This window comes from Spea bombifrons, chromosome 2 (genome assembly GCF_027358695.1).
Source record: "Spea bombifrons isolate aSpeBom1 chromosome 2, aSpeBom1.2.pri, whole genome shotgun sequence".
In the NCBI taxonomy this organism is placed as follows: Eukaryota; Metazoa; Chordata; class Amphibia; order Anura; family Pelobatidae; genus Spea; species Spea bombifrons.
This window is the reverse complement of record NC_071088.1, coordinates 1929063-1942518: the sequence shown is the minus strand read 5'-3', so window position 1 is coordinate 1942518 and position 13456 is coordinate 1929063. Positions and strand designations below refer to the sequence as shown.

Sequence of the window (13456 nt, the reverse complement as noted above, 5' to 3'; positions counted from 1 at the left end):
ATCTATTCTCATTATCTGCCGATCTCCACATCCGCCTCCTGGCAGAGCAGGTAGCCAGTAAATCTATGCCGTGTATACGACACGCGGGGACAGCGGTAAGCTCTGCGCACGTCGCGCATGTTCACCATTCCAGGCCCTTATGGAGCGATCGTATAAAATAGATGTTTATTATAAAGCGGCCGACACACGCCGGTCTGTACAGGTAAAATCTGATAAACCCCAAACCCATGAACACACCTGGTCTGGTATCGAACTATAAGATGTTCTACCCCCCCAAATCCTGGGAAAATGGGACAGTCTGAGTGCCGATACGCACAGCAGTCCCCATGACAACAGTCTGAGCCAATGCCGGAGCTCCTCTTCCATTGTGGAGCAGCTTTTGGGGATGCGGATCGCGCAGCGAAATCCTACTAACGGATCGTTATCCTCTCTACCTGTCCAGCGGGAACTAAACCACGGCGAGGAGCAGCTTCTCGTTCTTCTTCCTCTTCCTCCGGCGCTCCTCGAAGCGATCGGTGGCGTCCGCGAAGAACAGAACCTCCTCTTTGGCCTCGATCTCTCTCTTCAGGAACTGCAGGCCGGCCATGTTCAGGCCCATGACGTCCTGAGGAGACACGAGGGAGAGTAAAGAGATCAGGATCTAGCGGGGCAGCCGTTAAAAATAATCAGAGATCAGAGAGTTCGTACCCGCGCTTCCGACACCCGCGAGATGGTGCAGTTCTTCAGGTCCTCGATTACCCCGAGCAGCATGTGATTACTGGTGATCTGCCCAAAGTGAATCCTGCGGAAGGAGACGGAGGATCAGGGAGTGCGGCACGCGTGTCACATACGGGATCCCCAACAGATCTACCGAAATCCTGCGTGCTATCCATTCCCTGCCACAATCACCTACCCTCCTGCCCCCCCCCCACAACCCTATAACCTACCCCCCCGCCACACTGACCTACCCTCCCTGCCTGTCCCCCCTACCACACTGACTTAACCCTCTGCCACACTAACCTACCCACCCCTGCTGCCTGTCCACCACCCCACACACTGACCTACCCCCCCACCACACCGACTAACCCTCCTGCCTGCCCCCTCCCCTGCCACACCATTCCCACCGCCCTACTTCTTTACTCTTTCATGCATTTATTTATTCCATGCCCCCTTCTTTAAGAAGTAAAATACTGGTTGCCCTGCACCCTTTCCCTCCCACCATCGCACTGACCTCAGCAGGAAGAAAAGGCAGCGACAGATCAGCTCGACGTCCTGACCGCGCCGGATGTAATCCCGGAACAACGTGAGCACGTCGGGCACGTAGGAGAACGGCAGAACCAGGAGAGACTCCTCCAGCTCGCTGCACGCAGGGCAAAAGGGGTATCAGTATCACAGCACAGGGCACCGCATGGGCAGCCAGGCATTACTAGTGCATCACAGACACCCAGGCATTGCCAATACACTACAGATGCACATTAATCAAGGCATGCCAAGGACAGACAGACATTACTAGTGCACCACAGATAGTAAATAGAATACGGCAGACATCACTAGTGCACTGCAGGCAGACATTACTAGTGCACTGCAGATGGCACAGTAAAGCCTGAGGGGCAGCCAGACGCCGGTATAACAGAAGGCGTAACGAGGCCTCCGAGCGTTAATTACACCCGACAGACACTCGCAAGGTTGGCAGACGCGGTCTCTTGAACAGAATACAGGGCTAAGGGCCCGGGAACGTGGAAACAGGGACAGATTAAGTGGAACCGGTGGCTCGGATCTGTGGGCCGGTTCCGTGTCACCCGGATACCGCGTCTCGGAGACTTACCTGGATTTCACTTTCTTGAAGACGTCCAGAACATATTCTGAGGGCTAGAAAAAGGGGGAATATTAGTAACCGGTGGCGGGATGGGGTCCGGGGGGGAATTGGGGTCTGTGGGGGTCCAGCTGACACCCATTTAAATCCAAGCAATCACTTCCTACATCACAACAGAGAGTTCGATGCCTGACAGGAGTGTACGGAGCGCCCTCATCCCATCCCTGCCCGTCTCTCGCCTCCGGCCTGCCCGAGGTACATAGCCCTCACCCTCCCAACACCCTGCCCTTCTCTCCCACTCCACACTCTGCCCTTCTCTCCCACCCCCCTGCCCTCTCCACACTCTGCCCTTCTCTCCCACCCCCCTGCCCACACCCTCTCCACACTCTGCCCTTCTCTCCCACCCCCCTGCCCTCACCCTCTCCACACTCTGTCCTTCTCTCCCACCGCCCTGCCCTCACCCTCTCCACACTCTGCCCTTCTCTCCCAACCCCTGCCCTCACCCTCTCCACACTCTGCCCTTCTCTCCCATCCCCCTGCCCTCACCCTCTCCACACTCTGCCCTTCTCTCCCACCCCCCCTGCACTTTATGAACCCCACACAGACAAACACAGAACATGAAAGGGACCCAGACCGCACTCACCGAGATGTTCCCGTACGCCTGCAGGATGGGGTGAGTCCGACGGGGCAGCTGAGGGGACACAGGGGTATAATTATTCCCATTACTGCTTCGATGGCGGCCAGCTTTTCCTGTGCGGCCAGGAGGCCCCTTCCCCTGTGCAGTCACACAGCAGGCCCCTCCCCCTGCGCAGTCAAACTGTTATGCAGCATCCCACATGCCTCCTCCCCTCCCCCGACCCGGCTCTTGCCCCGTCTATACGCACCTCTTTGCCCGCAGCTTTGCATAGCGCCTGATGCTCCTCCAGCTTCGCGCTCTCCTCCCTGTGCAGCTCGACGGCCTCCATGATGCGCTCCGTCTGAAAGAGAGACTCCGGATCAAACGCCGTCCAACACCAGAACCGGCCTCACAGCACGGAACGTGGGGGGGGGAAGGGGGGACTACCCCTTGGACTGGGATTCACCCGGTGCGGGGGAGGGGGCATCTGCTCCATAACACCTATCCTTATATCCCAGGTGAGCGGGGCACACGCGTGTCTTTAAAGCACACGCGATTTGACTTATTTTGCATTTAACAAATAAATTAACAGATCCTCAGGAAGCCTGCGAGGGACAAACTCACACTTATCACTAATTACAGACATTCCGGAAGGTTCTGTGTAACCGATTCCTCAGAACCTCCGGAAAAACATTCCGAAAAAGAATTTAAAGCGGATTACAGGAAAAAGTCCTCGCTGTCGGGGTATTCAGGAGAGGCGGGGGTTCCGCGTCCTCTCGCCACGATACTCACCGCTTTTATGGTCTCAATGGTTTTCTTCCCCGCCAGACCGGCTTCCCCCTCGCGCTCTCCAGCCACCTGCAAACATGACACGCGGGTCAGACGCACCGAGACAGACGCGCAGAGACCCCCGCGGGTCAGACAGACGCGCAGAGACCCCCGCGGGTCAGACAGACGCACAGAGACACCCGCGGGTCAGACAGACGCGCAGAGACACCCGCGGGCCAGGAGTACTCACCACCGGCTGCCCGCCTCTGGCCACACTCTCCTCGTACTCTGCCTCTCTTTGCTGAAACACGAATGAAATAAACGACGCGTTAGAGATGGTGAGACAGACCTGACACCACCCGGCCCACCCCCCGCCGGCCCACCTCGGCCCCCCACTCACCAGCTCCTTCTCCTCCTCGAGGATCAGAGGCTCCCTCGTTCTCTCCCAGAGACGCAGAGACTTGTCGTGTGACGATGATACAATATGGTCCCCGTTGGGACTGACGGCCAAACTCCACACCTCTCCATGGTGGCCCTGGGGGGCAAAACAAAATGCCATGCGTGTAACGGGGTGCAACAAACTGGCCCCCCACTACCCCGAGTGACCCCCCCATTACCCCAGCACACACAGCGCCCCCTCCCCCCCGTTCACACACAGATTTGCCCTCCTGCCCCGTCTCACCTCGAGCGTTTGCACCTGCTGGAACCGGTCCGCGTCCCACTGCTTCACTTTGCGGTCTTTCCCGGCGCTGAAGAACAGGTGAGTCTTCGGCACAAACTGTAGGAACATCACGCTGCGGAGAGAGTGCAGAGAGAGCGCTCAGAGAGCGCGAGTACAGAGAGAGCGCTCAGAGAGAGAGAGAGCGAGTACAGAGAGAGAGGGAGAGAGTACAGAGAGAGAGAGATAGTACAGAGAGAGTGAGGGGGAGAGAGTACAGAGAGAGAGAGGGGGAGAGAGTACAGAGAGAGAGAGAGTAGAGAGAGAGCGTACAGAGAGAGAGAGAGAGAGTGTACAGAGAGAGAGAGAGAGTACAGAGAGAGAGAGTGCAGAGAGAGAGAGAGAGAGAGTGAGTGTACAGAGAGAGAGAGAGTACAGAGAGAGCGCTCAGAGAGAGAGAGAGAGAGAGTGCAGAGAGAGAGAGAGAGAGTGTACAGAGGGAGAGAGAGAGAGAGAGAGAGAGAGAGAGAGTACAGAGAGAGAGAGTACAGAGAGAGAGCACAGAGTCACCCACCCCGGGCCCCCAGGAAGCAGCCACCGGCAGGTAAAGGTGCAGATCCCCCCCCCTTCCCCCCACGTATTTGCCCTTTGTGTCCTCCGGGGCAGAACGGCGCCCCAGATTTACCCCACAACTCAATTCACCAACCTGTCATCGTGGGCAAAGAGCGAGCGGTGGCAGTCCCCAAAATCCAGGCCCCAGATCTTGATGTTTCGGTCTGCAGAACCTGTGATGATGATGGTGCTGTCCTGCGAATACACAAAGCCACCCGGAAGTGGATCACGGCGCCTACTACTTCTTCGTTTACAGCCGCCACCTAACGAGCAGCCTTCGTATAAACAAACCCCACATACAGCGCGATTCAATGAGATAAAACTAAAAGGGAGTCTATGGGAAGAGGCGCAGGAGTGGTGGATAAACGGAGCGGCCTTCAAGAAGAGGGGGTGACGTGAAAGGGCTTTAGACGAAGGAATTAATCGGATGTCAACTTACATGCGAGATATCCAGACAGAGCACCGGGAGCTTGTGTCCGTACAGAGACAGGAAGAACTGCGGGGGAACACGGCATTAACACACGGATATGGCACACGGAACAGTCATATAACACGCTACCAATACCCCCCGCGGAGCGGTCATTTAACACGCTACCAATACCCCCCGCGGAGCGGTCATTTAACACGCTACCAATACCCCCCGCGGAGCGGTGATATAACACGCTACCAATACCCCCCTGCGTAGCAATCACATAACACGCTACCAATACCCCCCGCGGAGCAGTCACACAACATGCTACCGCCCCGCAGAGCAGTCATATAACACGCTACCAATACCCCCCGCAGAGCAGTCATATAACACACCACCAATACCCCATCGCGGAGCGGTCACACAACACGCTACCCCCCAGCGGAGCGGTCACACAACACGCTACCCCCAGCAGAGCGGTCACGCAACACGCTACCCCCCCAGCGGAGTGGTCACACAACACGCTGCCGATTTTTTTCATCAGAAGGAGAGACTTCTGTGTCCTGCGGCCCCCGCGTTGAATCCGTACCTTCAGGGTATCGACGAAGAAGATCTTGACGGTGCAGTCCAGCAGCGACGCGGCCACGAAGCGCCCATCGGGACTGTGACGCACGGACAGGACGTCCTCATCCAGCTGCAGCACGCGGGTCTGCTTCACGGAGAGCCGCCGGCTGCAGGGGAGAGCGAGGCGGGGCCGTCAGAGACAGGGGCCCAACGGGCGGGGAGGAGAGAGCCGGGGGGCCCGCCGGGAGGGGAGGAGAGAGCCGGGGGGCCCGCCGGGAGGGGAGGAGAGAGCCGGGGGGCCCGCCGGGCGGGGAGGAGAGAGCTGGGGAGGGGGCCCGCCGGGCGGGGAGGAGAGAGCTGGGGGGGGCCCGCCGGGCGGGGTGACCGCATGCTCAGGCACAGAAGGCGAAGCGCGTCGGTTTTTACCTGCTCTGGGCGTCCGACTCATCGCTTATCAGCTCAAACTCCCAAAACTTCACGCATTTATCTGCCCCTCCGGTGGCAAATCCCCTCTGCAAAAAAACAGGAAGGGGTTAATCCGAGAAGCTCTCATGCCGACAGAAGGACGGGGGGGGGGGGGCAACAACACACCCTCACACCCACAGAGGCAATAACACCCCCCTCCCCCAGAAATAATACTTCTGACCCCATCCAGACGCCCCCCTCCCAGTCGAGACCAGGAGATCGTTACCTGATCAGGAGACAGAGAAATGGACCATAAAGCCCCGTCATGCGCGGCCACGGACTCCAGGAGGCTCCCCGACGCCAAGTCAAAGATCTGCAGCTTCCCGGACTGCGGGAGAGAGGAGGTTACAGCACGAGAAATACCCCCCCCCAGGGGCAGATGGGGGGGCAGCACAGCAGAGGGCAAAGGGGGCACCGGTGGGTGGGAAGGGTGATAGTGGGGTGCGGGGTCACATGGGGGCTGCTGTGTACAGAGTGACACTGGGGGGGTTGGGGAAAATACCCAAAGGATGTTCTATTTGCCCCCGGGGCACTTACCTTACTTCCTATAATGACATGCCGATCCCCCGGGACAAACGCAGAGCACAGAGCATACTCGCAGGGCATGGTCCGGATACACTGCAGGGTGGACCTGGAACACAGAGACACGGATGTAAACCCTGTGACATCATCGGCTGTGACATCATCGGTGATGTCATGCCCCCGCCGCCGCCTTCTCCCGGCCGCACCTGTTCCAGATTTTGACGGCCTCGGCGGACGCGGACAGCACGGCGATGTTATCGGAGCTGAAGGCCATGGTGCGCACGTCGCTGCGGTGCCCCCCGATGGTGAGTCTGTACGTCTTGGTGCCCTCGGTGAGGGTGGGCTGCGGCGGCCCCTCCGGCAGCGAGTAACACTCCACGCAGTTATTCTGAAGCAGCGCCACCACTTTCAGCGCCCCCTTCGGACACACGAGGAGATCAAAGGACCTGGAACAGAACGGCCTTGTTACCCCGCGGACCCCGATCCGCCGCCGGGCAGGGGAGGTCCACGGGTGACATCATCCACGTGGATAAAGTAACTATTACCCCGTGACAGCATACTCCTTCCACAGAAATTCTAACACGTTTAACATATGCCTGCGCGGGGCGCGAGGAGGGGACACTGGGGGGTTGGGGAGGAAGAAGCCCCTCGTACTTGATTTTGGAGGAGGTTCTAATGTTGCTCGTTTTCTGGATCTCGTCCCGAAGCGTCCGTTCGATCAGCGGCTCCTCGGGGGTCTCCCCGGCCCCGCATTTCTTCCTGAAAGAGCAGAAACCGTCACATTGTGTCCCCGAAGGGTTAATCGCGCCGACACGGGGGCCGCAGCGAGACGCCACGTGACCCCACGCAGGGTAACTATTCACCCGATTTACCCCACGGTTACCCCAAACCCCGGGGGCACCCGATGACTGCCCCCTCCAAACCACATACACCCGTTACCCTCATCCGCACAAACTGCCCCGGGTGCATCTCCCGGACTCGACATTTGGGGGGCACATGGCGGGTTTGGGGCTGGACCTGGGGTAACAGACTATTGCACCAGCTGTTGCCCCCGGGGGAGACCCCGGACCCCCGGCCGTCACTCACTGCGCCTTCTTCCTGGCGGATTTCAGCTTCTTCTCCAGTTTCTTGGCGATTTCCTCCTCGGTCAGGAGGCAGAAGATCTCCAGCAGGGAGTCGGCGCCCTGCGGGGAGTACCACAGCGGTCAGAGAAATCTACCCCCCCCCCGGCGGTCAGAGAAATCTACCAGGAGCCCCCCCCCAGACACAGGGCCTGGAACCCCCTCCCCAGGAACAGAGAGCCTGGAACAAAGAAACCCTCCCCACACCAGGGACACAGAGCCCGGAACCCAGAACCCTCCCACACCAGGGACACAGAGCCCAGAACCCAGAACCCCCCACACCAGGGACACAGAGCCCGGAACCCAGAACCCCCCACACCAGGGACACAGAGCCCAGAACCCAGAACCCCCCACACCGGGGACACAGAGCCAGGAACCCCCCCACACCAGGGACACAGAGCCCGGAACCCAGAACCCCCCCCACACCAGGGACACAGGGTCGGAACCACCCCCACGAACACAGAGTCTGGAACACCCCATCAACAGTTAGGGGTTAAATCTGATGAAGGACTCACGTGGCAGGCCAGGAACCTCTGCGTCCGATCCGTGCCCAGAGTCACCACGCGGTCCCTTCCTTCTCTCATGATGGAGCCGTATCGGCGGCAGGATAGGATGCGCTGCCGCACAGAAGAGACGGTATCATCGTTTGCTCGTTGCTCCCCTTCGCACCCCCAGAACCCCCCGATCCTCACCTGCTCCGGAGCCTCCTCCACATCCCCCCCGACCTCCTCCGCGTCCCCCCCGTCCTCCGCCGCCGGAGCCTCCGAAACACCCCTGGCTTTCTTGGTCTGCGGAGCCTCGGCGTCCTCACCCTGAATGCAAGGGGTTAACAAAGGTCACAAAAGTCTCTGCATACAGAGCGACTGACACGCTGAGACTGTCCGGGGGGCCGACTCACCTCCTTCATGTACGAGAGGCTCCAGGCCCTCAGCTCGCTGTCCGCGGACCCCGTCAGCACACGGCTTTCTCCGGAGAGGACGGTCATACCCCAGACCTGCATCGGGGGCAATTAAAACACGTGGCCGCGTGAGACTCACCCCCTCGGGGCAACATTCCCTGCAAACACTACACAGACCTGTCCTAAAATATCACTCTAGAACCACCGAGACGCAAAAGCAGCTGCAGGCCACGCTTTGTCTGCAGAGCTGACGATTCACTGAGTAACGGGCCGGAGACTCGCCACGCAGCGGCAACTACACACGCTGGTCACGGGAGCTGACACTCTACCGGTGCGTACCTCGGTCCGGTGCCCCACCATGGTCTGGAAGCAGTGCTGGGTGTCCAGGTCCCACCACTTCACCAACGTGTCTTTTCCACTGCAGGAGACAGAAACGGGGGTTAGAGGCCGCCATTAAACATTTAAGGAGAGTAGATACGTGGCACCTACCACCCGCAGAGGGCGAGCACACAAACGAGTGCTAGCTCCGAGGACAAGTGACTCCACGCGGTTACCTGGTGACAAGGAGGTTCTTCTCCTTCAGGAACAGAGCCTGGGTGACGGCGTCCTTGTGACCCTTCAGTCTGTATAAACCACTCTCATTAATCACATCCCACACGATCACGTGCGTGTCCTGCGAGGAAAGGGACCATTAACCCTCGCTGTGCCAGCGCCCCCCACCCTGGTAACAAACGGTTAATATCCATCCTCCCGGCATCATACGGGGCAGTTTGTGTAGACAGGGGGTGCAGATACGGATCAATCCCCCCCCCCCGGGATTAGTCAGACTGTGGCCCCCAGGAGCAGGCGAGATTCCTGCAATGAGATGCATTTGCTTCTATTGGGGGCCCCCTTGTGTGGGGTATTATGAGGGGTATTACGAGGGTACCTTGGATCCCGACACCAGCCGGCCCCCCAGGTGGTCGTAGCTCAGGGCCGTCACGGCCTCCTTGTGCCCGTTGAAGGTGATTCCGCTCTCCCCGCTCAGCAGGCTGAAGATCCGGATGGATCCGTCCTCGTACCCCACGGCCAGCGACAGCCCGTCGGGCGAGGGACACAGACGGGTCACCTCGTGCTTCTGCCCCTGGAGGATGAGCACCTGGGAGCACAAACACGGGGCAGTTATACTCCATACAGTCATCTCTCACAACATCTACCGCCCGGCACCACCGCACAGCCAACACCAACCGCCCGGCACCACCGCACAGCCAACACCAACCGCCCGGCGCCACTGCACAGCCGACACCTACCGCCCGGCGCCACCGCACAGCCCACATCTACCGCCCGGCGCCACCGCACAGCCGACACCTACCGCCCGGCGCCACCGCACAGCCCACATCTACCGCCCGGCGCCACCGCACAGCCGACACCTACCGCCCGGCACCACCGCACAGCCGACACCTACCGCCCGGCGCCACCGCACAGCCAACACCAACCGCCCGGCGCCACCGCACAGCCGACATCTACCGCCCGGCACCACCACACAGCCGACACCTACCGCCCGGCACCACCGCACAGCCGACACCTACCGCCCGGCACCACCGCACAGCCGACACCTACCGCCCGGCGCCACCACACAGCCAACACCTACCGCCCGGCGCCACCACACAGCCAACATCTACCGCCCGGCACCACCACACAGCCCACATCTACCGCCCGGCGCCACCGCACAGCCAACACCTACCGCCCAGCACCACCGCACAGCCCACATCTACCGCCCGGCGCCACCGCACAGCCGACACCTACCGCCGGCACCACCGCACAGCCCACATCTACCGCCCGGCACCACCACACAGCCGACACCTACCGCCCAGCGCCACCGCACAGCCGACACCTACCGCCCGGCGCCACCGCACAGCCCACATCTACCGCCCGGCACCACCGCACAGCCGACACCTACCGCCCGGCGCCACCGCACAGCCCACATCTACCGCCCGGCACCACCGCACAGCCAACACCTACCGCCCGGCGCCACCGCACAGCCCACATCTACCGCCCGGCACCACCGCACAGCCGACACCTACCGCCCGGCGCCACCGCACAGCCGACACCTACCGCCCGGCGCCACCGCACAGCCGACACCTACCGCCCGGCACCACCGCACAGCCAACACCAACCGCCCGGCGCCACTGCACAGCTGACACCTACCGCCCGGCACCACCGCACAGCCGACACCAACCGCCCGGCGCCACCGCACAGCCCACATCTACCGCCCGGCGCCACCGCACAGCCAACACCAACCGCCCGGCGCCACCGCACAGCCGACACCTACCGCCCGGCGCCACCGCACAGCCGACACCTACCGCCCGGCGCCACCGCACAGCCCACATCTACCGCCCGGCACCACCGCACAGCCGACACCTACCGCCCGGCGCCACCGCACAGCCGACACCTACCGCCCGGCGCCACCGCACAGCCGACACCTACCGCCCGGCACCACCGCACAGCCAACACCAACCGCCCGGCGCCACTGCACAGCTGACACCTACCGCCCGGCACCACCGCACAGCCCACACCAACCGCCCGGCGCCACCGCACAGCCCACATCTACCGCCCGGCGCCACCGCACAGCCAACACCAACCGCCCGGCGCCACCGCACAGCCGACACCTACCGCCCGGCGCCACCGCACAGCCGACACCTACCGCCCGGCGCCACCGCACAGCCCACATCTACCGCCCGGCGCCACCGCACAGCCGACACCTACCGCCCGGCACCACCGCACAGCGACACCTACCGCCCGGCGCCACCGCACAGCCCACATCTACCGCCCGGCGCCACCGCACAGCCGACATCTACCGCCCGGCGCCACCGCACAGCCGACACCTACCGCCCGCCGCCACCGCACAGCCGACATCTACCGCGCGCATCCACCGCACAGCCGACACCTACCGCCCGGCACCACCGCACAGCCGACACCTACCGCCCGGCGCCACCGCACAGCCAACACCTACCGCGCGCATCCACCGCACAGCCGACACCTACCGCCGGCGCCACCGCACAGCCCACATCTACCGCCCGGCGCCACCGCACAGCCAACATCTACCGCCCGGCGCCACCGTCCAGCCAACACATACCGCCCGGCGCCACCGTCCAGCCAACACCTACCGCCCGGCGCCACCGCACAGCCGACACCTACCGCCCGCCGCCACCGCACAGCCGACACCTACCGCCCGGCACCACCGCACAGCGCCACCGCACAGCCGACACCTACCGCGCGCATCCACCGCACAGCCAACACCTACCGCGCGCATCCACCGCACAGCCAACACCTACCGCGCGCATCCACCGCACAGCCAACATCTACCGCCCGGCGCCACCGTCCAGCCAACACCTACCGCCGGCGCCACCGTCCAGCCAACACCTACCGCCCGGCACCACCGCACAGCCGACACCTACCGCCCGGCACCACCGGACAGCCAACACCTACCGCCCGGCACCACCGGACAGCCAACACCTACCGCCCGGCACCACCGGACAGCCAACACCTACCGCCCGGCACCACCGGACAGCCGACACCTACCGCCCGGCGCCACCGCACAGTCAACACCTACCGCCCGGCACCACCGTAAAGTCGTCTCTCACGAACATCTACCGCTTGGTGCTCAGGTCTCCAGAGCTTACAATCTATAAAGGCATCACCCACTCTGCTCCTTATTGCCGCTCCCGGTGCGGCCCCCCGCTCACCTTCTCGCCCTTCCGGGTGTCCCAGATGAAGACGTGCTCGCAGGCCCCAACCGCCACATAGCGGCCCTTCTCCCCGCGGAGGGTCACGAACGAGACGTTGGCCTTCTGGCTGCCGATGACTCCGAAGAGCGCGCTGGCGGCGTAGCGCAGGTACTGCTTGGTGAGCCCCATCGCCCTCGCGTCTGTCACGCGGTACACAGACGCTCCGTGTCCGAAGGGTCTGAATTACACGGGGGAAAAAAAAAACACGTTCATTCACACACATGTTCGCGGGGTCACCGGTTACACGTTCCGCGCCGCTGGCTGGGAGGAGTCACGGGTCACCTGGGGACGGGGCAGGAAGATCTGCCCCGCGAGGGGCATTTATCCCACCTCCCGCGTGTACAGGACCCCCGCCGCTGTATACCCCGTTATAAAGCCCCCGCCGCTCTATACCCCGTTATAAAGCCCCCGCCGCTCTATACCCCGTTATAAAGCCCTCGCCATGAGCTGCAACCCCCTCCTGCAAACCGCTATTTATAAGGAAATGCAGGAGGGCAAAAGGGGAACAGAGGGGGGTCTGAGGTAAAGGGGCAGTTAGTGATCCCTATGTGATGAGAGGGTAAAGGGGCAGTTAGTGATCCCTATGTGATGAGAGGGTAAAGGGGCAGTTAGTGATCCCTATGTGATAAGAGGGGGTAAAGGGGCAGTTAGTGATCCCTATGTGATGAGAGGGTAAAGGGGCAGTTAGTGATCCCTATGTGATGAGAGGGTAAAGGGGCAGTTAGTGATCCCTATGTGATGAGAGGGTAAAGGGGCAGTTAGTGATCCCTATGTGATAAGAGGGGGTAAAGGGGCAGTTAGTGATCCCTATGTGATAAGAGGGGGTAAAGGGGCAGTTAGTTATGAGTTTTGGATAGGAGAATGTAGCGGGGCAGTTCACTGTAAAGTGGGAGAAGGCAAAGAGGCAATTAGGAAACAGTATGGGGGCAGGAGCTGTGACAATTAAGGGGGAAGAGGAAACGGACGGGGGGGGGTACCGGAAGGGGGGGCCGTTTGGGGAGTCCTAGCGGTAATGCCGGCGCAAACACCGACGCAGATCCCAGCGACCGGTTTATTACCCCTAGGGCCCTGGCTCCACTCTCACCCTTCGCCGGTGCTCAAGCTGCCGCACACGTGGTTATTGCGCAGGCGCAGTGAGCGCTGATCGCACCAGGTGGCGCATGCGCGTAACCCAGCAAACAACGCCCCGCCCCGCGCGTCAATCACACAGGTCCCTGCCTCTTCACTTCCTTTCCGGTAACTGGTCAGGTGACAGCGCTGTGGA

The 13456-nt window shown here is 61.6% G+C and overlaps 1 protein-coding gene across 2 annotated transcripts; it reads right to left on the bottom strand.

Moving 5' to 3' along the window:
- Positions 1 to 146: 146 nt before the first annotated feature.
- WDR3 (WD repeat domain 3) lies at positions 147 to 13328 on the bottom strand. Of its 2 annotated transcripts, none has more exons than XM_053456908.1 (27): positions 13277 to 13328; positions 12151 to 12370; positions 9354 to 9563; positions 8980 to 9098; positions 8765 to 8843; positions 8426 to 8521; positions 8220 to 8339; positions 8043 to 8144; positions 7493 to 7590; positions 7061 to 7165; positions 6613 to 6852; positions 6422 to 6515; positions 6111 to 6212; positions 5846 to 5931; positions 5445 to 5586; positions 4886 to 4942; positions 4541 to 4641; positions 3859 to 3970; positions 3577 to 3711; positions 3427 to 3477; positions 3201 to 3266; positions 2677 to 2769; positions 2436 to 2483; positions 1805 to 1848; positions 1211 to 1339; positions 688 to 781; positions 147 to 604 (listed from the first exon to the last, which is right to left on the bottom strand). In XM_053456908.1, exons 2-27 carry the CDS (start codon positions 12319 to 12321, stop codon positions 449 to 451), a joined length of 2850 nt encoding a protein of 949 aa, XP_053312883.1. In that variant the 5' UTR covers positions 12322 to 12370; positions 13277 to 13328; the 3' UTR covers positions 147 to 448. The 2 variants fall into 2 exon arrangements, with proteins under 2 accessions (XP_053312883.1, XP_053312882.1); XM_053456907.1 differs by having other exon boundaries at positions 13251 to 13317.
- Between the last annotated feature and the right edge of the window lie 128 nt (positions 13329 to 13456).